Below are 27,265 nucleotides of genomic sequence, written 5' to 3'. Positions count from 1 at the left end.
CCGCTGTTGTACCCAACATGCTCTACAGTGTGTCGACGTGTTCTCTTGGTCTGCTAGATCATCATCAGATCTGTCTCTAGTGGAACACAATGGGACATCATTTGATGACAATTTCAGTGTCATCCACAAACGGCATTAACCGTCCGTGAATTGACCGACCTAAGTCCAACAGGCACGGAACTCTACCCGACAAACTGACAACATAATGCCTGTACTTTTGCATGCGTGCATTCGAAATTCTGTCCGTTACACCGTTTATTAATTTGCCAGCATTTCACATTTTCAAAGGCTTACCTTACAATAACCTATGCTCTTGCGATGTTAATTACTTGAATATGTTACCTAGACGTACTCTCGAAACTTAATTAATCTACACTAATTATTTTTTGGTGTTGTGATTTTTCCGTCAGTGCATTTATTTTTACACGATGTAGGGTGTCATCTCGTCACTATGGAGGTATGGAGCTGTCTGTCTGCGCCTGTGTAACCTCGTCCCCCGTGTGTTGCGCATGCCGGCTGGGGCGGGCGTGTCGGCTGTGGCGGCGGTCACTGGAGCGACGTTTCTGCCGGCAGGTGCGGTACGACTTCAGGTACGCGGTGGACGACGCGGAGTCGGGCGTGGTGTCGGACCGGTGGGAGTCCCGCGTCGGCGAGTACGTGAAGGGCGCCTACAGCCTGCTGGGGCCCGACGGCAAGGTGCGCACCGTCGACTACGAGGTGGACGGCGACAACGGCTTCCACGCCGTCGTCCGCTCGCACCCGCCACGTAAGTACCACGGCAGCCCTCACACGCTGGCGCCCGTTCCGCGGAACGTGTCCAATATTGAATTCACCATTCCATTGAGGCTGTCAACTTTTGATAGAATTAAGAAAAAAATATTGGCAAATTTTTTTAGGGCTCCAAACTTCAGCCAGTGAAAATGTTTATTGTCTGTCTGTCCGTCCCACGGTCCCAAACTATTTTTCTTAGGAACGGGGAGACGTAGCAAGTTGAAATTTATGTCACATGTTATGGCCTACGGTTCCTTGGAGATCTACACTACTGGCCATTAAAATTACTACACCAAGAAGAAATGCAGATGATAAACGGGTATTCATTGGACAAATATATTATACTACAACTGACATGTGATTACATTTTCACGCAGTTTGGGTGCATAAATCCTGAGAAATCAGTACCCAGAACAACCACCTGTGGCCGTAATAACGGTCTTGATACGCCTGGGCATTAAGTCAAACAGAGCTTGGATGGCGTGTACAGGTACGGCTGCCCATGCAGCTTCAACACGATACCACAGTTCATCAAGAGTAGTGAATGGCGTATTGTGACGAGCCAGTTGCTCGGCCACCATTGACCAGACGTTTTCAATTGGTGAGAGATCTGGAGAATGTGCTAGCCAGGGCAGCAGTCTAACATTTTCTGTATCCAGAAAGGCCCGTACAGAACCTGCATCATGCGGTCGTGCATTATCCTGCTGAAATGTAGGGTTTCGCAGGGATCGAATGAAGGGTAGAGCCACGGGTCGTAACACATCAGAAAGTGCCGTCAATTCAAACAAGACGTGACCGAGACGTGTAACCAATGGCACCCCACACGATCACGCCGGGTGATACGCCAGTATGGCGATAACGAATAAATGCTTCCAATGTGCGTTCACCGCGATGTCGCCAAACACTGATTCGACCATCATGATGCTGTAAACAGAACCTGGATTCATCCGAAAAAATGACGTTTTGCCATTCGTGCACCCAGGTTCGTCGTTGAGTACACCATCGCAGGCGCTCCTCTCTGTGATGCAGCGTCAAGGGTAACCGCAGCCATGGTCTCTGAGCTGATAGTCCATGCTGCTGCAAACGTCGTCGAACTGTTCGTGCAGATGGTTGTTGTCTTGCAAACGTCCCAATCTGTTGACTGAGGGAGCGAGACGTGGCTGCACGATCCGTTACAGCCATGCGGAGAAGATGCCTGTCATCTCGACTGCTAGTGATTCGAGGCCGTTGGGATCCAGCACGGCGTTCCGTATTACCCTCCTGAACCCACCGATTCCATATTCTGCTAACAGTCATTGGATATCGACCAACGCGAGCAACAATGTCGCGATGCGATAAATCGCAATCGCGATAGGCTACAATACGACCTTTATCAAAGTCGGAAACGTGATGGTACACATTTCTCCTCCTTACTCGAGGCATCACAACAACGTTTCACCAGTCGACGCCGGTCACCTGCTGTTTGTGTATGGGAATTCGGTTGGAAATGTTCCTCATGCCAGCACGTTGTAGGTGTCGCCATCGGCGCCTACATTGTGTGAATGCTCTGAATGGCTAATCATTTGCATATCGCAGCATCTTCTTCCTGTCGGTTAAATTTCGCGTCAGTAGCACGTCACCTTCGTGGTGTAGCAATTTCAATGGCCAGTAATGTAACCAAGTGAAGATTCCAAGTCAGTGCAGTTAGAAGACGCGATGATTTACGTCACATCTTCTAAAACTCGCAAACTCACTCATCGGAACCTACACGATACTTCCCGTTGACCTTGAATCGTGATATATGCCAAGAAGCAACGTCTCACTTTACAACCAAAGGAAAAAATCCGAAAATTGTGAATCAATAATTACGTCACACGAAAAAAATAGTTTTGTCGTTTGTTATCAGACTATCTGTGTGTCCGTCTGTTAAGATCTCTTTTTCTCAGGAACGGGTAGACGCATAAAGTTGAAATTTATTCACGTACTAAGGTATGTAGACCCTTGGCGTTATAATAAACCATTAGCTTCTAAGTTAATGCAATCAAAAGACACACTATTAATATCAAATGTTTTGATGCTCGCTTACTCACTCATCAAAACCTATAGAGTGCTCCATGTTGGTCTAGGAACATAAAATTTGCCGAGAAGAAAGGTTTTGCAGCACAAGTAAGAAACTGTTAATCTGTAACTATATTGCCTGCCGGGGTGGCCGAGAGGTTCTAGGCGCTACAGTCTGGAACCGCGCAACCGCTACGGTCGCAGGTTCGAATCCTGCCTCGGGCATGGATGTGTGTAAAGTCCTTAGGTTAGTTAGGTTTAAGTAGTTCTCAGTTCTATGGGACTGATGACCTCAGAAGTTAAGTCCCATAGTGCTCAGAGCCATTTGAACCATTTTTGTAACTATATTGTCCAGAAAAAAGTTTTTCTTTTGGCATTTCCAACTTGAAATCAAAACTTTCTCTGGAGTCTTGGAATCTCTGGGACGTATATATCTTTCCAGTATCAATGTCGATAACAGGCGAAAATTGCCGGCCGGAGTGGCCGAGCGGTTAAAGGCGCTACAGTCTGGAACCGCACGACCGCTACGGTCGCAGGTTCGAATCCTGCCTCGGGCATGGATGTGTGTGATGTCCTTAGGTTAGTTAGGTTTAAGTAGTTCTAAGTTCTAGGGGACTTATGACCACAGCAGTTGAGTCCCATAGTGCTCAGAGCCATTTGAACAGGCGAAAATTGTTGAAATCCTCGATTCACAGAGTGGCTGGAGTGTCTATGTACATAATTAAGTTTGCACGGACTACTCAGTGCACGACTCCTGCTCACACCTGTCCCATGTTTTGCTTTTAAACCGATTTCAGGAGCTAAACACCAATGCTCCAAATATGAGGAATACACTGCGTAGCAAAAAAATTTAAGCACCCAGAAGACATGGTCGGATCGACGAAACTTCGTTCACATACGCATCACTGGCGGTTTTGTAAATGATTGCAGATGCAGCGCTCTTAGACAGGTGCACCTCCCTCCAGGGTGCATTAGTATTGTTCTTGGTTAGTTTTGTTCCAAGACTTGGCAGAGTATGTAAGGGGCCTGCTGAGCGTCATGTGTTGAGTGATGACTGTGAAGTGCGGAGATACGGCGTACCCGCGTGAGACAGCGTTATCAGTCTCTGACGGCTTTCGAAAGCGGCCTCATTGCCGAGCTCCATCTGGTCGAATCGTCCAGTATCCAAGTTTGCGGGGCTTTCGGACGTGACAGTGTCGCGATGTTAGGCTGCATGGGAACATTAGGGCAGGCATAATTATCGCCAAAGTTCCGCTGGACTACGTCTGACCACCACAAGGGTGGATCGCCTTATTGTGCATCTGACACATGCTAACCCCTTCACATTTGCGCCTGGCATCCGAAAACAAGTAACAGATTCCCTGCAACACTCTGCGTCATCACGAGTAGCGGCAGCTGGACTAGAAAATTACCTTCCCATGCGAAGGCTGCAGTTAACACCGCAACACAAGCGGCTGCGGTTGGAACGCTGCCCTGACCGGCAAGCGTGGACTGAGTAGGGAACGAGGAGGCGCGAGAGATGAGCATCTCAAGTGGGAAAGTTATTCAAAATATGAGGAGATAGGTAGGCTGTAGGGGATGCAAGAGGCATTGCAATTAGAGGAGAAAGGACAAAGGCTATAAAACATGGCGATGATAAAGCAATGCTGACGGAATCAGAAGGGGATCTGCAGAAGATGTAAAAACAGTATTGCAAGAATGGGTAAGGAGTAAGGAGTGAAGATGAATAGAAGAAAGACAAAAGTGATGACAGTAAGCAAGAAGGAAGCTGCCGTTAATGTATCCTAGAGGGGAAAAATAGAAAAAGTAAATCCTTTCTGTATCTGGGACGTTTAATGAGATGGATGGAAGTTGTACAGAAGAAATTAGGAGGAGAATATCTATGGGAAAGACAGCATTTGAGAAGGTGAAGCAGCTACTAACGTCTGGTGGAATTGCAGTACAGCTGAGATAAAGCTCTGCTAAATGTTACATTATGTGATCAAAAGTATTCGGACAACCCGAAAGACATAAGTTTTCATATTAAGTGCATTGTGCTGCCATTTACTCGATATCCCCGACCTCAGTAGTCATTACAAATCGTGAGAGAGCAGATTGCTTTCGCTCCGTGGAACTCACGGACTTCGAACGAGGTCAGGTGATTCGGTGTCACCTGTGTCATATGTATGTAAGCAAGATTTCCACCCTCCTAAATATCCCTAGCTTCACTGTTTCCTATGTGATAATGAAGTGGAAACCTGGAGGGACACTTACAGTACAAAAGTGTACAGGTCGACATCGTCTGTTGACTGACAAAGACCGCCGACTGTTGAAGAGCGTCGTAATGTGTAATAGGCAGATATCTATCCAGACCATCACACAGGAATTCCAAACTGCATCAGCATCCACTGCAAGTATTATGACAGTTAGGCGGGGGGTAAGACAACTTGGATTTCATGGTCGAGCGGCTGCTCATAAGCCACACATCACGCCAGTAAATGCCAAATGATGCCTCGCTTGATGTAAGGAGCGTAAACATTGGATGACTGAACAGTGGAAAAACGTTGTATGGATTGACGAATCACGGAACACAATGTGGCGATCCGATGGCAGGGTGTGGGTATGGCGAATACCCAGTGAACGCCATCTGCCAGCGTGTGTAGTGCCAACAGTAAAATTCGGAGGCGGTGGTGTTATGGTGTGGTCGTGTTTTTCGTGGAGGGGACTTGCACCCCTTGTTGTTTTGCGTGGCACTATCACAGCACAGGCATACATAGATGTTTTAAGCATCGTTTTGCTTCCCTCTGTTGAAGAACAGTTCGGCGATGGCGATTATACACTCCTGGAAATGGAAAAAAGAACACATTGACACTGGTGTGTCAGACCCACCATACTTGCTCCGGACACTGCGAGAGGGCTGTACAAGCAATGATCACACGCACGGCACAGCGGACACACCAGGAACCGCGGTGTTGCCCGTCGAATGGCGCTAGCTGCGCAGCATTTGTGCACCGCCGCCGTCAGTGTCAGCCAGTTTGCCGTGGCATACGGAGCTCCATCGCAGTCTTTAACACTGGTAGCATGCCGCGACAGCGTGGACGTGAACCGTATGTGCAGTTGACGGACTTTGAGCGAGGGCGTATAGTGGGCATGCGGGAGGCCGGGTGGACGTACCGCCGAATTGCTCAACACGTGGGGCGTGAGGTCTCCACAGTACATCGATGTTGTCGCCAGTGGTCGGCGGAAGGTGCACGTGCCCGTCGACCTGGGACCGGACCGCAGCGACGCACGGATGCACGCCAAGACCGTAGGATCCTACGCAGTGCCGTAGGGGACCGCACCGCCACTTCCCAGCAAATTAGGGACACTGTTGCTCCTGGGGTATCGGCGAGGACCATTCGCAACCGTCTCCATGAAGCTGGGCTACGGTCCCGCACACCGTTAGGCCGTCTTCCGCTCACGCCCCAACATCGTGCAGCCCGCCTCCAGTGGTGTCGCGACAGGCGTGAATGGAGGGACGAATGGAGACGTGTCGTCTTCAGCGATGAGAGTCGCTTCTGCCTTGGTGGATGAAGCGTCGTCTCACGCGGTCTGCACGTCCAGCACGAACGCTGGTCCAACTGAGGCGCCAGGTGGAAATGGCATGGCAAGCCGTTCCACAGGACTACATCCAGCATCTCTACGATCGTCTCCATGGGAGAATAGCAGCCTGCATTGCTGCGAAAGGTGGATATACACTGTACTAGTGCCGACATTGTGCATGCTCTGTTGCCTGTGTCTATGTGCCTGTGGTTCTGTCAGTGTGATCATGTGATGTATCTGACCCCAGGAATGTGTCAATAAAGTTTCCCCTTCCTGGGACAGTGAATTCACGGTGTTCTTATTTCAATTTCCAGGAGTGTATCTTTCTGATATCTATGAAGAATCTGCGAACCAATTCTTTTGCAAGTTGTTTCTTTCGTGGATGAATTACAATTCTTCAAGTTTCTCCCATACTATCGCAGTATTTGGCATGTTTTATCTGCTTCCCGTAGAATCTGTCAGTTTGGTCATTTAACTTCAAATCGCTCTTCGATGTGTTTTAAGACTGCTGTTATATCCAGCGGTTTATCGCTAATACTATAAAAGAACAGGACTGGATCTCTTCACATATTTCTCTCCCCCTGCACCTTCTAGGAGTTCACATTCTACAGAAATTATTCACTACAAAACATTTTGTTGCTTAATGATGACATTATGACAGCTCTAGATGGATTTCTTACAATCCTTTCAAAATAAGTGTATTCAATCTGGACAGCGTGCATTGACCCAAAGGTCACTAAGTCAAATTATAAGAGATTCTTTTCAGTTTAAACCACATGGTTTTTCTTTGTCGCAACGACTATTTATTGCGCTAATACATTTTCCATTCGTTGAGTACTGCGTTATATTGACGTGCAGCATGGATATCAGTAGATGAAATAATGCTCTTGAGATACGCTACAAGTAAGTACGCATATGAGTTGCAAATGAAGACTTAATAAAATGAATAGGCCAGGGAAAACGTCAAGGTGAAACCCTCATCGGTAACAGGGTCACTTTTGTTGGATATCTGCAACCATATCTCGAAATAGTTAATTTTGCGTATTAAGGACTAATACTTAGAACGATTGGTGGATGTAAAGAAAATTACCGATGATCAGGGATGAAGTAGATATGAAGAGATACAAAGACTAGTACAAGGTAGGCGGAGATAGACGAAGGCTTCAAAGCAGAGGGAAGTGCCGTTGGCTGAACTAAGTCTTTTTCTCAGTCTCTATATCTGAAGCATTCTATTATCTTCTTCTCTCCTCTCCCTGTGATTTGCTTATGATGGAATTACTTCCGTTTCGTCATATCATTATGGGCAATATTCCCGCATTTAGTTTGTGGTGTGGTCTAGTTTTAATATTTCACGTTTTTCTGTTCTGAATACGTCCTACCGAAGTTGAATTAGTTGGTGAATGTTGTGGAATGAAGAGTATCTTTATAGTTAATAATATTCCGAGTTTTCCTTTGGGGGATACTGTGTGCCCCTGTAAGACTAGCAACCCACTCGACACTGTTGCCGTTCATGGTTGCATAAAACGTTCTGATTCAGTGCTAGCTAACGATAAATACTGTACTTGCGCATGATATGGAGTCGAGGTATGTCATTTTTCAACGAATATATATATATATATATATATATATATAGCGAGCTCAGAATAAAAGTTGAATAAACAGCACTTTACTCTACTGGTTATTTGATCAACAAGCTCTGGCCCTCCTATACTTTTATGTTTACATCAAATTTTATTGGTCTGTTGTAAAAAACTGTGCTACAAAATGACTGAGAGTGTAACAATATTCAAAATGAAACTACTTAACATATTTACAGATGTAATCTGCGCATACATTTTGCCAATCATTCTTCCACTCCGTCTCCATTCAAATCTATCGGAGCTCTCTAATGCACACACTCATTATACTACCCGCATGATTTCAATGACTACACCACTTCCTTTGCAAATACGTCACAAATTTCAGTACAGCAATTTATAAGTATATGGATTAGTAATGTTAATAATACGTATGTAACATTTTAAAATGAAGTCATTCTGCGTTAGGCTGTTGAAACATTATTTATTGCGATTGCAATTTCGATACGTGGTAGTTTTCATGCGTTCCGAAAGTACTAAGTCATCACATATAATACAAGTAATTATGAAATTTAAAAACGTTGAAAATGGAAATTTAAAAGCTACTTACTTGACGCGTTGTGACCCATTCAATAATATGAAACTCTGACATTCTAATATGGTTATGTGAATTTATGTGCTGTGAATTGATCTGCTGTTCCATATATCGGTTTTGTGATCCATTTCACATGCTTACTACATGAAATTTAAACTTAACTGTTTATGTCATTATTTTACCAGCTTTCTAACGTGTATGGTACCGGTTGGTTATAATTAAACGGTTCAAATGGCTCTGAGAACTATGGGACTTGACATCTATGGTCATCAGTCCCCTAGAATTAGAACTACTTAAACGTGACTAACCTAAGGACATCACACACATCCATGCCCGAGGCAGGATTCGAACCTGCGACCGTAGCGGTCACGCGGCTCCAGACTGAAGCGCCTAGAACCGCACGGTCACACCGGCCGGCCCCGGGGCCGGATACGAACCTGCAACCGTAGCGGTCGCGCGGGGTTATAATTAAAGTTTCCGTATTTAACACGTTATAGCACGGCAACTAATTACCGTACGAGTACCAAATTTGGTAATATTAATGTCAAGGACTTGGGGAAGAGAAATAATACGGCATCAATTCAACTGAAACAATTTTAACGTGCTGCTACGGTACATCATTCTGTAACATAACGGTACCACTGCTGCTACAAAAGGGGCTCAATACGGCGGCCATCAGTGTCCACAAGAGTCTGAAAGCGCAGGATTGCATTCTGCACAGCAGAACGAAGCATTTCCTTAGGTATGCTGGCTACTCTGTTGATATGTTGCCATTCAGATGTAAATGTTCCTCTGGAATACCCTATCCTTCAGGTAGCCCCACAACAAGAATTCACGATCTGGTGATCGTGCGGACCAAGCATTTGGAAACGATCGGCTGATAATTCGATCGTTTTGAAATGTGTTTCGGATAAGCAGGTGAAATTCACGAGCGATCTGCGGTGGGGCCCCATCTTGCATTAAAACCGTTGAGTTCAACGCGTCTCTCTCCTAGAGGCGGGTATGATATGCTGGCGAAGCATATCGCAGTAATGCTGGCCAGTCGCACTGCACGTCTTTGGTCCTTGAGCACCAACCTGTTCCAAAAAGAATGGGCCAATGCTGAACGTGGCTGTGAAGCCACACCATACCGTTACACGTTCAACAGACAGAGGAACTTCATGCACAGTGGCTGGAGGTGAAGATCCACACACTCAGCAATCCTGTGTGTTTACCTCACCCAGCAGAGAGAAATGCTCTTCATCTGTCCATAGGATGGTCCAGGGCAAGTCCCCGTCAATTTCACTCCTTTCGAGAAAGTAGAGTGATGTCAACACGTCGTTGTGCGCCCTGTTGTGAAAGCTAGTGTTCGACATGGATCTTGTACGGATACCATTTGAGAATGGTTCGAAGCACCTTTCGTACAATGCACCACTGGATGTTCAACTGTTGTGACACAGCACGCGCACTGCCTGACTATCGGGAATTGGGCGCAGCGTTGTCTGGCATAGCAACAGCGATCTCATCAGCCACCTGTGGTGCAACCGGTCGTCGGCCTCTTCCCGGAGCGACGCCCAGTTCTCACAGTTGATTCGAACTTCTTCATCATGCTTCGCACACAGGTGGACAAAGAGGAGCTTCAGCCAGCGATATTCTCGAAGTGCAGCTGCAGAATTACTGTTGTTTTAATAATAGAGCTTCAGCAGTAATGCCCTGACATGTCAACAAGTGCACTGCAACTGGTCAGGTGTGTGAGGCTATGAATCACGATGACTGATCACGGCATCTGGTGGCCATAGTTGGAACTAGACGGTGGCGCTGTGACGCATGGAAATCATGCACGCCACACTCTGAACATTAATGCTAGCAAGTTTGGTACTTGTATGGTAATTAATTTCCGTGTTATAACGTGTTAAATAGGAAAAGTTTAATTATAGCCCCCGGTATATGGAACAGAAGATAAATTCACACCACTAAATGCAACTGCTCTGATCCTGCGGTCAAGTATTTTGCATTATGTTGTCTGAGAAGAGAGTTAATGAAGTAGGACAAATCAGGAACTACGAGTTTTGCATCTAATCAGGTTTATTCAACCAATTCATAGCGCTCTGAAAATGGGTGGCCTTATAGACTGAAGTGGAACAAATGTAGATGTAAAGCGTACATGAGATTTGCATAACTCATGAGCTTACAAGCAATCTCCCCTAACTGAGTAAATCATGAGAAACACGCATAAAATCTGAGTCCCCAGTGGCACTAGTAGAAGTCTCTACCGTCCGCTAAAACCTGTGTCGAAACTGTTGGAAAACTAAGTTCTGAGTTTCCCCCGTAAAAATTTACTAGTGAGCCAAATTCTATCGCCGAAATCGACCCATGTCCGGACTCTTCGCCCAAAATCAAGCACGTTAAATGGCACGCTGTCCACCGACAGTTGCATCTCAAACTGACGACAAAAAAAGTAAGTCACAAGTGTGAAAGATCTGCTGCTTTTATATTTATACGAAAAATTTTTGTTTGTTAAAGGATTTTGTTAGGATGACAAATATGGAAGAGGTATTGCACATCAGTACCGAAATACGTTTATGCTTATGACAATAATAAACGTGTAATACTGCATAGGGATTGTAAACATAAAGTTTAAAGTCGACTTATATGTGTCGCAAACATTTAAAAAATTTTTTCTATTATATGAAATTCACTGGGGCATATGGACCCCACTAACTGCAAATGACGTGAAAATCAACACAATTAGTGAGAAGTGTCGAAATACGTCAAAACATGTCTATGATGTACTGTACAAGGCGACACAATTAGTCACATTATGTATTCTTGGAGCGGAGAAGGTGATTTGATTTGATTTTCGTGAAAAAGTTGACTGTGACAACTATAATCACACGCCTCCCAACTTGATCGCTCACAGACACCTTCTTATCGATTCCACGGTCCAGAAGTATTTTCCTCCAATTTCCAAAAACTTTTTGTTAGACGACAGGGCTAGACATTTATGTGGGACATCCGTACTAACGCCGGGAATTGCTAATTTCTTTAGTTGTATATAGAAAATCTGATTAACACTGTCGGTATACCCCTATGTAATGTGGAACTGACCACCAGATGTCATGAAAGATGGACCTGAAACATAAAAAAGTAAGTAAATAAATAAAAAAACGGTAGAGAATCGGTAACTGCAAGATGGATCGGCTACGAGAGGTCAGTGACTTCGATCGAGAACTAGTCATTAGATGTCACCTGTGTGACACATATATCACGGTCATTTCAATCCTGCTAAAGTTGCCCAAGTCGACTGTTGGTGATGCGATTGTGAAGCAGAAACGTGAAGGTTCAGCAAGAGCACATGTAATGAGGAATTACGCAGGGTGGTTGTAAGAAAATCGCACGAAGTAATTGGCAGGAATCAGTCGTCAATTACAAAGTGCTACCAGAAGTCCTGCTAGGACAAAGACTGAGCGTAGTGAGCTGAAAAAAAAAGTCTGCAGTGGTCTAGCAGTTCTTCAGAAGGCACAGAGTTCTGTAGTGAATGCTGGGCAACGCTTGAGGTGGTGTAAAGGGTGACGCTGATAGACAGTGGATGGTTTGCAAGCATTGATATTTGGAGTGCTGAATGACATTGGACTCCGTGGCAGTTCCATGGAAGAGTCTGGGTTGGGCGAATGTCTGGAGAATGTTACCTACCATCGTGTGTAGTGCCAACAGTACTGAGGAGGTGGTGCTACGGCACGACGGTGTTTTCCGTGGTTAACATGTGCCCTTAAAGACACGTTAGGGGCGGAAGGATATAAACACATTTTACAGAATTGTGTTCTGCGTACAGAAGAGGAGGTGTTCGGAGACGGTGATTGTTAGTATCAACATGACAATGCACCTTGTTATAAAATAGCGTCCGTTGGACAATGGGTTGTGGACAATAACATTCCATAAATGGACTGGCCCGCCCTGAGGTCCGATCTGAACTAAATGGAACACCTTTTGGATGAGTTATGATGTCGACCTCGCTGCAGAATTTAGCGTCACTACCTTCTTTGGTTTCGGGTCTTGAGAAATAATTGGTTGCCATTGCTCCACAGACATTCAGACACCTCTTTGCAAGTGGCGCCAGCAGAGGTGAAGCCGTCGTAAGGGTGAAGGGGGTGCCCGTAATCTATATCAATGTCCAATAATCGCTGTACGGATAATTTTGATCAGAAAGTGTATGTGTCCCGTCAACTACGAGGCGGTAAAGATATTACACAGAGAGTAGTGACACCATGGCCCCATAAATTCTGTATTTAGTAGCTGCTCGGTAGTAAAATGTAGCTATATGAGGTGTCATGTTTTCATGTTGTCCACTTTGTTGAGCTACTGTAAGATTTATTTGCCTTGAACGCCCGTTTATAAAATGATGACCTGTTTAGATTCCACAAGCAATCACCATTAGACCTTCAAAATATCGCTACAGCGTCATTAAAAGGCACAGTACCTGTTTGTAGAACATGTGACGAGTTACTCACTTTAAGTTTATCACCCTAACGGAATTTTAATACTCTGGAGATGGTTGCTTGAACATTCGAAAAAGTTCATCATTTTATAAATGCCGGCCGCGGTGGTCTCGCGGTTATAGGCGCGCAGTCCGGAACCGTGCGACTGCTACGGTCGCAGGTTCGAATCCTGCCTCGGGCATGGATGTGTGTGATGTCCTTAGGTTAGTTAGGTTTAAGTAGTTCTAAGTTCTAGGGGACTTATGACCACAGCTGTTGAGTCCCATAGTGCTCAGAGCCATTTGAACCATTTTTTTTATAAATGCGCGAGCAAGGCAAATTTTACATTCTAAATTAAGGTCTCATACTCCAGAAAGTTGACCTTGTGAAGTCTTGCAAAACTTTTGAAAAAATTATATTCATACCATAAGCTGTACAAAACAATAAACTGGTAGCCATGATCGCAGGTGTTCTTTTTATTGTATGATACCGGTTTCGCAGAAACTAAAGCCACCATCATCGGATCTTATGACACGTACAGGTTACAACATCAAGGCAAACAATGGTGACATTAATAGTTGCCTATAACATGCAGGCAACTGTTAATATCACCATTGTTTGCCTTGATGTTGTAACCTGTACGTGTCATAAGATCCGATGATGGTGGCTTTAGTTGTGTGTGAAATGGTTCAAATGGCTCTGAGCACTATGGAACTTAACATCTGTGGTCATCAGTCCCCTAGAACTTTGAACTACTTAAGCCTAACTAACCTAAGGACATCACACACATCCATGCCCGAGGCAGGATTCGAACCTGCGACCGTAGCGGTCACGCGGTTCCAGACTGAAGCGCCTAGAACCACACGGCCACATTTGGCCGCCGTGTGTGAAATCTTATGGGACTTAACTGCTAAGGTCATCAGTCCCTAAGCTTACTCACTACTTAACCTAAATCAACCTAAGGACAAACACACACACCCATGCCCGAGGGATGACTCGAACCTCCGCCGGGATCAGACGCACAGTCCATGACTGCAGCGCCAGACCGCTCGGCTAATCTCGCGCGGCAGGATTTAGTTTCGCCGACGCCGGTAATCATGCAATAAAAAGAATTCCTGCGATCTTGGCTACCAGTTTATTGTTTTACAAGCATCTAGATCGCTCCCACAATGTGCTCCCTACAACATAAGCTGTACAATTTTATGTTTATACTCGATCGGTTTAGATTGTTACAGCCATCTTCAAGGAGAAAAAGAAAGTATATCAATAGATCTACCATATCGGAGCCATTCAAATGTAGAACGTATACAATTTTCATATTGTTCTGTCTTAATACAATCCCTACAAACACTACACGCGCCGTACTGTGAGTGTGCTAAGGCACAGATCATTACGACAGTTATGTATGTTCTACATAAGTATGGCTCTATATGGTAGACCCACTGCTGTACCATTTTTTTATCTTTGAACATAATTGCAACAATCAAAACCGGTAGAGAATAAACATAAAATTGTACAACTGATGGCACAAATATGCTTGTCCAAATTACACTCGTGGAAATGGAAAAAAGAACACATTGACACCGGTGTGTCAGACCCACCATACTTGCTCCGGACACTGCGAGAGGGCTGTACAAGCAATGATCACACGCACGGCACAGCGGACACACCAGGAACCGCGGTGTTGGCCGTCGAATGGCGCTAGCTGCGCAGCATTTGTGCACCGCCGCCGTCAGTGTCAGCCAGTTTGCCGTGGCATACGGAGCTCCATCGCAAACACTGGTAGCATGCCGCGACAGCGTGGACGTGAACCGTTTGTGCAGTTGACGGACTTTGAGCGAGGGCGTATAGTGGGCATCCGGGAGGCCGGGTGGACGTACCGCCGAATTGCTCAACACGTGGGGCGTGAGGTCTCCACAGTACATCGATGTTGTCGCCAGTGGTCGGCGGAAGGTGCACGTGCCCGTCGACCTGGGACCGGACCGCAGCGACGCACGGATGCACGCCAAGACCGTAGGATCCTACGCAGTGCCGTAGGGGACCGCACCGCCACTTCCCAGCAAATTAGGGACACTGTTGCTCCTGGGGTATCGGCGAGGACCATTCGCAACCGTCTCCATGAAGCTGGGCTACGGTCCCGCACACCGTTAGGCCGTCTTCCGCTCACGCCCCAACATCGTGCAGCCCGCCTCCAGTGGTGTCGCGACAGGCGTGAATGGAGGGACGAATGGAGACGTGTCGTCTTCAGCGATGAGAGTCGCTTCTGCCTTGGTGCCAATGATGGTCGTATGCGTGTTTGGCGCCGTGCAGGTGAGCGCCACAATCAGGACTGCATACGACCGAGGCACACAGGGCCAACACCCGGCATCATGGTGTGGGGAGCGATCTCCTACACTGGCCGTACACCACTGGTGATCGTCGAGGGGACACTGAATAGTGCACGGTACATCCAAACCGTCATCGAACCCATCGTTCTACCATTCCTAGACCGGCAAAGGAACTTGCTGTTCCAACAGGACAATGCACGTCCGCATGTATCCCGTGCCACCCAACGTGCTCTAGAAGGTGTAAGTCAACTACCCTGGCCAGCAAGATCTCCGGATCTGTCCCCCATTGAGCATGTTTGGGACTGGATGAAGCGTCGTCTCACGCGGTCTGCACGTCCAGCACGAACGCTGGTCCAACTGAGGCGCCAGGTGGAAATGGCATGGCAAGCCGTTCCACAGGACTACATCCAGCATCTCTACGATCGTCTCCATGGGAGAATAGCAGCCTGCATTGCTGCGAAAGGTGGATATACACTGTACTAGTGCCGATATTGTGCATGCTCTGTTGCCTGTGTCTATGTGCCTGTGGTTCTGTCAGTGTGATCATGTGATGTATCTGACCCCAGGAATGTGTCAATAAAGTTTCCCCTTCCTGGGACAATGAATTCACGGTGTTCTTATTTCAATTTCCAGGAGTGTATTTAAGAGATATCGACAATCACGTACGAGAAGCTGTCGTGCAACTGCTGTAAGACGTTTTGCAGTGACCACTGTGTGTCTCCTCTGTTGCAGCGAACGCGCTGCTGAGCAGCCAGCAGCTGTCGCGGACGCTGGAGGGGGCGCCGCTGCCGCCGGTCAACGTGCTCACCGACCGCAAGCTGCCCGCGGACAAGCGGCCCGCGCCCGGAAACTTCCACTCGGCGAAGCCCTACTACTACCTGGGTGAGTGTCGGCCGTCCCACCACGTAGCGCTTTACACCAGTCTAAACGTCACTGTGGGTCACCGGGGGATCTACGAGGTGCATTCTAGTTCTAAGGCCTCCGATTTTCTTTCTAATTAACTACTCACCCGAAATCGATGAAACTGGCGTTACTTCTCGAAGTAATCGCCCTGCAGACGTACACATTTTTCACAACGCTGACGCCATGATTCCATGGCAGCGCGAAGGCTTCTTTAGGAGTCTGTTTTGACCACTGGAAAATCGCTGAGGCAATAGCAGCACGGCTGGTGAATGTGCGACCACGGAGAGTGTCTTTCATTCTTGGAAAAAGCCAAAAGTCACTAGGAGCCAGGTCAGGTGAGTAGGGAGCATGAGGAATCACTTCAAAGTTGTTATCACGAAGAATCTGTTGCGTAACGTTAGTTCGATGTGCGGGTCCGTTGTCTTGGTGAAACAGCACACGTGCAGCCCTTCCCGGACGTTTTTGTTGCAGTGCAGGAAGGAATTTGTTCTTCAAAACATTTTCGTAGGATCCACCTGTTACCGTAGTGCCCTTTGGAACGCAATGGGTAAGGATTACGCCCTCGCTGTCCCAGAACATGGACACCATCATTTTTTCAGCACTGGCGGTTACCCGAAATTTTTTTGGTGGCGGTGAATCTGTGTGCTTCCATTGAGCTGACTGGCGCTTTGTTTCTGGATTGAAAAATGGCATCCACGTCTCATCCACTGTCACAACCGACGAAAAGAAAGTCCCATTCATGCTGTCGTTGCGCGTCAACATTGCTTGGCAACATGCCACACGGGCAGCCATGTGGTCGTCCGTCAGCATTCGTGGCACCCACCTGGATGACACTTTTCGCATTTTCAGGTCGTCATGCAGGACTATGTGCACAGAACCCACAGAAATGCCAACTCTGGAGGCGATCTGTTCAACAGTCATTCGGCGATCCCCCAAAACAATTCTCTCCACTTTCTCGATCATGTCGTCAGACCGGCTTGTGCGAGCCCGAGGTTGTTTCGGTTTGTGGTCACACGATGTTCTGCCTTCATTAAACCGTCGCACCCACCAACGCACTTTCGACACATCCATAACTTCATAACTCCATCTCCTTCAACTGTCGATGAATTTCAATTGGTTTCACACCACGCAAATTCAGAAAACGAATGATTGCACGCTGTTCAAGTAAGGAAAACGTCGCCATTTTAAGTATTTAAAACACTTCTCATTCTCGCCGCTGGCGGTAAAATTCCATCTGCCGTACGGTGCTGCCATTTCTGGGACGTATTGACAATGAACGCGGCCTCATTTTAAAACAATGCGCGTGTTTCTATCTCTTTCCAGTCCGGAGAAAAAAAATCGGAGGCCTTAGAACTTGAATGCACCTCGTAAGTACGCTCAGAAAGGCGAAACCTTCAATAGAATGCACTAGTCTACAATCTAACATTAACTAAATTAGCTCTTATTTCAATATTAATCACTTAACCTAGCGAGAGCTTCGTGGACGTGCGTTTGCCAAAGATATTAGCATAACGTTACTGTTATAGTTTTCATCTGACAACCACTTGTGAAATAAGGAAAATCATTAATTCTTTGAAAAATGAATGTTCTGTTGGAGTAGATGACATCTCTAATAAGATATTAAAACAATGTAGAGCAATTGCACATTCTGAGTCACGTCTGTAATGTAACACTAACTCACGGTATTTTCCCAGACAGGTTAAAATATGCCATTGTCAGGCATCTCTACAAAAAACTGGACACCACAGGTGTCAATAATTACCGGCCAGTATCATTGCTCACAGCATTTTCAAAAATTGTCGAGAAAGTAATGTACTCAAGAGTGGTTAGCCATCTCAGCAGTAATGGGATACTTAGTAAATCACAATTTGGATTTCAAAAATGCTGTTCCACTGAGACAGCAATACACTACTTCACTGCCCACATAATAGAGTCTTTAAATAGTAAACTGTCACCAATAGAAATTTTCTGTGACTTATCCAAAGCGTTTGAGTGACGTTATGTTACAACTCTAAGGTATAAATGTAACAGCATATGAGTGGTTTAAGTCACACCTACAGAACAGGAAGCAAAATGTTTCTTTATATGGTTGAAGTGATTTAAGGAAGTTTTCCACATCATCTGACTGGGATGAAATTGCATTAGGTGTTCCACATGGTTCGATCATGGGTTCATGACCTCCCTTCTTATCTGAAACAAGAAGCTAAACTGACACTGTTTGCTGATAAAAGAAGCATCATTATTAATTCAGTAAAAGCAATTCCAATACAAAATGATACAAATAACGTCTTTGGAAAAGTTATTGATTGGTTTTCTGGTAATGGGCTCCCTCTGAACTTTGAAAAAGCACAGTACAACCAAATTTTTACTGCAAGGAGTACAGTTCCTTCAACAAAATAACGCATCGACAGAAGTCATCAGCCAGGGTAGGGCATAGTAAGTTTTTGGGTGTACATATAGATAAAAATCATAATTGGAAAATTCATGTTTTGGATCTCCTAAAGCGAATAAGTTCAGCAACTTTTGCAATCAGAATAACTGCTAATTTTGAGGGTATTGAAATTAACAAGATAACGTACTTTGCATACTTTCACTCTCTGACATCATACGACATAATATTTTGGGGTAACTCAACAGTTAGGCAAAAATAATTCACTGCTCAAAAGAAAGTGGTCAGAATCATGTGTGGGGCTCGTAGTCGCACAGCTTGTAAGCATCTCTTTAAAAGATTAGGAGTTCTTACAACAGCCTCACACTACATTTACTCAGTACTGAAATTTGTTCCCGACAACATGAAACAGCTTAAAAACAGTGAAATTCATGATTATAATACCACAGGAAAGAAAGACTTACACTATCCCCCACTTAACCTATCTTTGGTACACAAAGGGGGAAAATATGCTGCTGTAAAACTTTTCGATAAATTACCAAATGAAATACAATGTCAGACAGCAGTAACAGTTTTAAAAATAAATTGAAATCATATCTACTTGACAACTCCTTCTACACCATAGATGAATTCTTGAACAGGAATAAATAAATCTATAGGTATAATAATTGCATTTTGTGCCCTTTAAGGAAATGGGGTAGGTAATAAAAGCTTTAAGCCTTTTCAAAAATAAAAATAAATCTGCGCTGGTCGTGTGATTGGGCCGTACATCCTTCCTCCCCACATAACGAGTGGCAGGTTCTTGATATTCTTGCAACAAGTGCTGACGTAGTTTTTGGAAGATGTGTGGCACTGGGCACGAATTGTATTTCCAGCATAATGGAGCGGCAGTACATTCTGTAGTTAGCGTCGGAAACCATCTGAACGTAGTCTACGGGAACAGGTTGATCGTTCCAGGTGGACCACATGCTTGGCCACCAAGATCGCCAGATTTAACATCTCTGAACTTTTTCTTCTGGGGCCACATGAAGAGACTTGTTTACGAGGCCGCTGTCTGCGCGGATCATGGCTGCGGCAGAAGTGATTAACCATACACCACGCATGTTGTACAGAGTTTGTGCGAACCTACCGCGAAGATGCACTGTGTGCACCGAACTTTGTGGTCGTGATATCGAACAACTGTTGTAATATCACAGCGACAACTGTGCGTCTTGTTTTTATTGTAAGATGGAAACGAGCCGTTTCCGGATATGGGTTCCTTTGTAAAAATTGATCTAGTGAGTTCCCTCTACAACCTCTAGAAACGTTTAACATGAATTGTGGAACACCCTCTATTTGACATTCCTCACCTAATGGCATGACCATGTGTGTTGATAGTACGTTTCTAATTTTTGGTTTCCTACACACGAGTGTCTTTTGTGGACGCTAATCACGTATTTGTTGACGATGCCCTTTTAATAGAATAAAAAGGCAGCTTGTCTTAAAATTTTGTAGGTAACCCAACGTTGTTTTCGTGCCCGAAACATGGCACGTCATTGTACAGACATGTGCGTACTATTCACATACACTCCTGGAAATTGAAATAAGAACACCGTGAATTCATTGTCCCAGGAAGGGGAAACTTTATTGACACATTCCTGGGGTCAGATACATCACATGATCACACTGACAGACCCACAGGCACATAGACACAGGCAACAGAGCATGCACAATTTCGGCACTAGTACAGTGTATATCCACCTTTCGCAGCAATGCAGGCTGCTATTCTCCCATGGAGACGATCGTAGAGATGCTGGATGTAGTCCTGTGGAACGGCTTGCCATGCCATTTCCACCTGGCGCCTCAGTTGGACTAGCGTTCGTGCAGGACGTGCAGACCGCGTGAGACGACGCTTCATCCAGTCCCAAACATGCTCAATGGGGGACAGATCCGGGGATCTTGCTGGCCAGGGTAGTTGACTTACACCTTCTAGAGCACGGGATACATGCGGACGTGCATTGTCCTGTTGGAACAGCAAGTTCCCTTGCCGGTCTAGGAATGGTAGAACGATGGGTTCGATGACGGTTTGGATGTACCGTGCACTATTCAGTGTCCCCTCGACGATCACCAGTGGTGTACGGCCAGTGTAGGAGATCGCTCCCCACACCATGATGCCGGGTGTTGGCCCTGTGTGCCTCGGTCGTATGCAGTCCTGATTGTGGCGCTCACCTGCACGGCGCCAAACACGCATACGACCATCATTGGCACCAAGGCAGAAGCGACTCTCATCGCTGAAGACGACACGTCTCCATTCGTCCCTCCATGCACGCCTGTCGCGACACCACTGGAGGCGGGCTGCACGATGTTGGGGCGTGAGCGGAAGACGGCCTAACGGTGTGCTGGACCGTAGCCCAGCTTCATGGAGACGGTTGCGAATGGTCCTCGCCGATACCCCAGGAACAACAGTGTCCCTAATTTGCTGGGAAGTGGCGGTGTGGTCCCCCTACGGCACTGCGTAGGATCCTACGGTCTTGGCGTGCATCCGTGCGTCGCTGCGGTCCGGTCCCAGGTCGACGGGCACGTGCACCTTCCGCCGACCACTGGCGACAACATCGATGTACTGTGGAGACGTCACGCCCCACGTGTTGAGCAATTCGGCGGTACGTCCACCCGGCCTCCCGCATGCCCTCTATACGCTCTCGCTCAAAGTCCGTCAACTGCACATACGGTTCACGTCCACGCTGTCGCGGCATGCTACCAGTGTTAAAGACTGCGATGGAGCTCCGTATGCCACAGCAAACTGGCTGACACTGACGGCGGCGGTGCAAAAATGCTGCGCAGCTAGCGCCATTCGACGCCAACACTTCAGTTCCTGGTGTGTCCGCTGTGCCGTGCGTGTGATCATTGCTTGTACAGCCCTCTCGCAGTGTCCGGAGCAAGTATGGTGGGTCTGACACACCGGTGTCAATGTGTTCTTTTTTCCATTTCCAGGAGTGTATTTCCTTGTCCAGACATTTACATATTGTTGACACATTTCTTTGAATTAAAATATTACAAACAATCTTGTCCTTCTTTATAACGTTCTTTCCCACTTGTAGACTGTCTTTCGTTAGTAAATATTTGGCATTTCAGAGACCAATTGGTACCAGAATTCTCAAAATTCTATAGGGAATTGCAATAATGAACAGTAGTGTAGGTGGTATCCGAAAGTCTAAACTGCGTTTATAGCATTTATAGATTCAGAGCTACCGGGCTAGCCGTACACAGTATGGCAACCACCACATTTGATAGAAAAATTTACACAAAAATTCACACAAAATTTACACAAAAGCAGAGAATAACTCGACACAAGATCACTGAAGTTTCGTAGCCTGTGCTAATACACAACTAAACGCTAATGTAAACAAACTTTTGAACTTACTTTTGAAAGTTCTAATTACCTGAACTCTGTGTAACAGATACGAATTAATTTAACTTTGAACCGCTAGGTCTAGTCAAAATGTGTATGTGTAAAATCCTAAGGGACCAAACTGCTGACGTCATCGGTCCCTAGACTTACATACTACGGAAACTAAAGTCATACTTTAAATAATCTCAATATTTTGTAGGAATCCCTTGGGACTTACAACAGTCTTCACTCTGTCAGGCGTGGAGCAAATCAATTTTGTAGCAGTACTGCTGTGAGTTTCGTGGTACCATACTTTCACAACCACTTCCTATAGCCCCTGTTTTGTTGCAGTTTTCTTCTTCTAAACCTCTTCCCCAACCAGTCGCTACAAATTTCCCGTTGGTTTAAGGTCTGTCGAATTTCGAGGGCACAGAAGTTCTCTGATACCCAATTCAGTCATGACAGAACGAATCTGACGTGATAGATTTGGACGAGAGACAACAGGAGTAACCTTGGAAATTGCACTACAAATATGAAATAACCAAAACTCCCCTTTATTGGTGTGTGGAATGGAGCTAGATTCTGTTGGAAAATACACTGCGCATCCGGGGAAGGACCACGTGTAGTGAACATCAGAAGGCGCCGAAATACAGCTTCATATTGATCACAGTTCATTGTTCCTTCAACAAAGTACAGGCTTCCAAGCGTGGTATATCATTGCTCCCCACACCATTCCGACCGTGCATGTTCCATGGTTCGCACAAGGCAGTCAGGATCCATTCTTTCATTGTGTTCACACCTGACGAGCTGTGGTCTTTGACTAATCACGGAAACTCGGTTTTCATTTGAAAATACCACAATTCTCCACTGATCTTATGTCCAGTTCACGTGCAGTCTGGCCCACTCCGGCCGCTTTTTCTTCATTGCATCAGTTAAAAATCAGTTCTTCTTGGCAACTCTAGCTTTTATTTCCGCTGCTCAGTTTCTTTTCCTAACAACTAAGCAACTAGAATCCGTTGTTCTTGCCTTGATTTTGCCAGTTCACCTGAAAGAGAACTGTTTTTCCGGCTTAGTCGACGCTATATTCTGTCCTTCCTTGGCAAAGAAATGCGTGGGTGCCCACTTCGTAGTAAATTTCCTTGGCCGTCAGAGTCTGCAGATTTCGACTCGCAGCTGATCTCGAACAGTTTAATCTCGTCGCAATTTCAGTGCTGTTTAGGCCTTCATCTGTAAAACCTCTATGTACTTTTTCTTTGTTGAGGTTAATGCACGAGTTTTCACCATGGCGGTAAATGCACACGCACAGTAGGAAGAAAATTAAAAAAAAATACAACAATAGTTTCAGAACAGGGCCAGCGAACGCCAAACTTCAGCTAACACAGAGCGCCTTCTGCGGCAATAAACGGTAATCTGAAATCACATTAAACGTTTCTGGCAGATTAAAAGTGTGTGTCGGACCGAGACTCGAAATCAGGACCTTTGCCTTTCGCGGGCAAGTGCTCTACCATCTGAGCTACCCAAGCACGATTCACGATCTGTCTTCACAGCTTTAATTCCGCCAGTACCTCTTCCTGAAATCAAATTGTTGTTAGGCATTGTCGCAAGGCAACCCCATCCCCACCCCTCACGCCGTCAAAGAAAGTAAGTAAATAAATACAGAAATATATATTTTTCTATATGAAGATGTGTAATTAACGAAAGAACACCATTGCAATCAAACTAAATTGTTGTTAGGCATTGTCGCAAGGCAACCCCAATCCTCCCCTCCCCCCCCCCCCCAATAAAAGTAAAAAATTAATACACGATCCGTCTTCACAGCTTTAATTCCGCCAGTACCTCTTCCTGAAGCTACATTGTTGCTAGGCATTGTCACAAGGCAACCCCATCTCCACCCCTCACCCCCCCGACCCCGCCAAAAAAAGTAAATAAATAAATACAGAAATATATATATTTCTACATGAGGATGTGTAATTAACGAAAGAACACCATTGCAATCAAACTACATTGTGTTCACCCCCAACCCAGCCAAAAAAGTAAATAAATAAATACAGAAATATATATATTTCTACACGAGGATGTGTAGTTAACGAAAGACCACAGTTGCAATCAAAGCACATTGTTGCTAGGCATTGTCGCAGGCAACCCCAATCCTCCCTCCCCCCCCCCAAATAAAAGTAAAATATAAATACATACATATACATTTCTACTTGAAGATGTGTAATTAACGAAAGAACATCATTGCAATCAAGGGCGCGCAGTACTTTAGAACAGTGGTGTACTACCTGTTTTAATACGGCTTTTGGTGGGCTGTGCCTGTGTTGCAGAATTTGCCAAGGATCGACTACCGGCGGCTCCAGGGGACATCGCGGTGGGCGCCGGCGTGGGCGGCGATGTGGAGGGCGGCGGGGGCGGCGCGTCACCCAGCGAGTTTCTGCTGCCGCCCTCACTGGCTCTGCGCCTGCAGAAGCGACGTTCGCACGGCTGACAGCTGACTGCTCACTACGGCCGCCGCCAACACGGCCCCTGGTCGGCGTAGACCACAGCGAAAACCTCACAGGCCATCTGGACTGAACCGTCATAGGAACTGGCTAGACTAGGCGTGCTCTACAAACGTGTGGTGGTACGCGACTTGACTGTAACCACTCATTTGCGACCGTGTGGCCTATTGTGTAGGCAACTAAACGCAGACTACAGTGCTGCAAGCTGCCCGTAATGGCACCTTCTTGGCTCCCAGCACTGTGGATTGTGATATCCACGACCGACTCGCAACGACACCCACGAGATCTTCTCCGACTGTTTTTGAAGTGTTGTATTTACAGAACTGTCTGCTAAATGGGCCCTTTTTCAGCCAGTGATTTGCAGCGTACGTGAATAATTTCTCCCCAAAACTTAGACTCAAGGTTCGAAACCAATGCAATCCAACGAATACGAAATCTGCACTAGACTGTAGCTGAAATACATATGACTATCAAACGAGAATATGACAAAAGTCAAACACTTTTGCTGCAACCCTTGAAATTTTTTTCGGTTTTCTTAAACATTGTGTTACGTGCTAAAAATATCCAGCTGCAAACGTGTCTGCCAAGTTTGCTGGTTAGTCAACCCAACGGGCAGTGGTGTTGTGCGCAGTACTTCCTCGTCAGACTCAACATTACGGAAACAAAACTCTTTAGTCTGCTGTTCTGGTGTTTATTATATCGACGTATCATTTTATATAGTATATCAGTTTAGCAGACAACCTGTCCTTACTTTAGTTGGTGGTAAACTTCTCGTAAGTTTGTCGCTCATCAAAGCGTACTAGTATATCCTGGAATCCAGTTGCCGAATTTCTTCAGCACAGGAAATTACTGTCATTTAAAATAAGATCCTGAGTCGTAGTTCAGCTGTAAGCAGCTGCGTATGACACTTCCCTTGCTCTAAACCTGATGGAAAAAAAATTTCGAATGGGGAGGATACCCCAGATCCAGTCCCCACTGGATACAGCTGAGGTATCCTTCCCATTCGAAACTATAAGTAGCGAAGTCGCAAGGTAGCCTGGAAACCTAACAAATACCGTACATTGAAGACTGTTATTCTACCTGCAATATACAACTTTCAACTATATCTGATCAGAGCAGTGTAACCGCAGGGCAACCAAACGTAACGGTATTTGGCATAAATTTGTTAGCAGCCACAATAAACGGATGATAATAGTTACAAAGTGACTATTAGGGATGAACGTTGATATGCTTTAATTTTCACAGAAATTAAATGTTTAAGAACCATTTATGTTGCCTTATTAAGGAAATGTAGCTGAATTTATTCCTCCATATTATGCATCATTTCACCATTTTGCTTCCTGCAAAACGGTGAAAAGCATTTAATTTTAAAGATATCAATTACTAAGTCTCAATTCAGTTTTCAGTAATTTATTCGATTCTTCAGTTCGTGTATGACTTGGGTTCTGTGAGAACTACATTAACTACGCTTTTAAGTACCACTCCGATGAAACTCGCTTTCTAAGGAGGAACATTCAAACGCGCAAAGCTTATCAAATTCATTGTTTCATTTCCGTCAGCATCTCTGGTTGTACCCTTGTACATGTGTTACCATCTACTGTTAGATTTGAAGCTTATTTTTGTACATTTTACATACGCTTAACCTAAATCTGTTACAAACTATGAAACAGACTCCGTACTGTTGACGCGACAAAGAGATTGTTACCATGTAAATAATTAACTATGATTGTTTGTATAGCTTAAACACATGACGAAAACTCCTCGATTGTTAATTTAGTGGAACGATGTAGTTCAGTTTTACCAACTTTGTTAATTTATTGTATAAAGTGTAAAGCAAGTTTGATGTAGCATTCCTAAACGCCATTGCACGTACTCTGCGTTCTGAATTCTTGCCGCAGCGGCTATAGGACTGCAGATATTACACTAAGTTGCCGCACAATTATTGCTCAATATCGAACTGGAAACCTGTGTTCCATGTCCTTTGAGTCTTTGTACAGTAATTTTATTTTAAACTTCTTTTTTTACTTTTTGTACTGTCGATTTGTACATAAATATCTTAGTATTAAATTTTAGTTTATATTACTTAACTCACTGTACAGTTTTAATAAATAAATACATCATAATATTTTCCAAGTATCTTGATACATTTATTGCAAACGAGTTATGGATAATAATTTTTGAGTAAAAATATTATCAGGCATTTGAAAAGCGGATACAGGCGAGGAAAGTGTCATGATAAACCGAAATTTCACTTAAGGCGTCACTCAAGTAGTTAACTCACGGAAAACGGAGAAATTGTCACACACATACAGCAGAATCTGATGATACTAATGTCTAAAACTATCTACATTTTCATTCATGTATCTTACAAAAGCCAAAAGCTTGATAATATTTTTAAATATTTTAACTCGATTTCTTTAGTACTTTGTTTTCAGCAATGATCCACGTTTGAATTAATTTATTGAACGAAAAATTCACATAAAGCTCAAGTTCATTGTCTTCTATTTGACCTACTAACATCTTTTATATCGTTACATTGCTGTTACCACTACATCACCTACACGATTCAAAGAAATTACAAAAAACATCGCGGTTATAATATTATAAGTACAGCAGAACACTTTGTATTAGTTATCATTCTTTCACTTTTCTTTGCTACCCTCGACTCGCGTCCATACAAATCAGACACTATACTGTATTCTAAGAGGCTGGCTGACGACTGGTTCCGATTTTGAGAAGTAGATGGGGTATAGGTATTAGAGATAATAACAGCGCCAAATAAGCCT

The 27,265-nt window shown here is 45.0% G+C and overlaps 1 protein-coding gene across 1 annotated transcript in view; it reads left to right on the top strand.

Annotated features, from left to right (window-relative positions):
* The window catches only part of LOC126203210 (cuticle protein 19-like), a 549,356-nt gene extending 522,744 nt beyond the window's left edge, over positions 1 to 26,612 (top strand). Inside the window, exons 3-5 of the mRNA XM_049937455.1 lie at positions 574 to 766; positions 16,055 to 16,204; positions 24,306 to 26,612. Of these exons, the coding sequence (XP_049793412.1) occupies positions 574 to 766; positions 16,055 to 16,204; positions 24,306 to 24,466 (504 nt within the window). The 3' untranslated portion in view covers positions 24,467 to 26,612. The remainder of the gene's footprint in view (positions 1 to 573; positions 767 to 16,054; positions 16,205 to 24,305) is intronic.
* Positions 26,613 to 27,265: the final 653 nt, after the last annotated feature.

Source organism: Schistocerca nitens, chromosome 9 (assembly GCF_023898315.1).
Source record: "Schistocerca nitens isolate TAMUIC-IGC-003100 chromosome 9, iqSchNite1.1, whole genome shotgun sequence".
Taxonomy (NCBI): Eukaryota; Metazoa; Arthropoda; class Insecta; order Orthoptera; family Acrididae; genus Schistocerca; species Schistocerca nitens.
The sequence above is the reverse complement of the archived record's forward strand: the minus strand, read 5'-3'. Positions and strand labels throughout refer to the sequence as shown.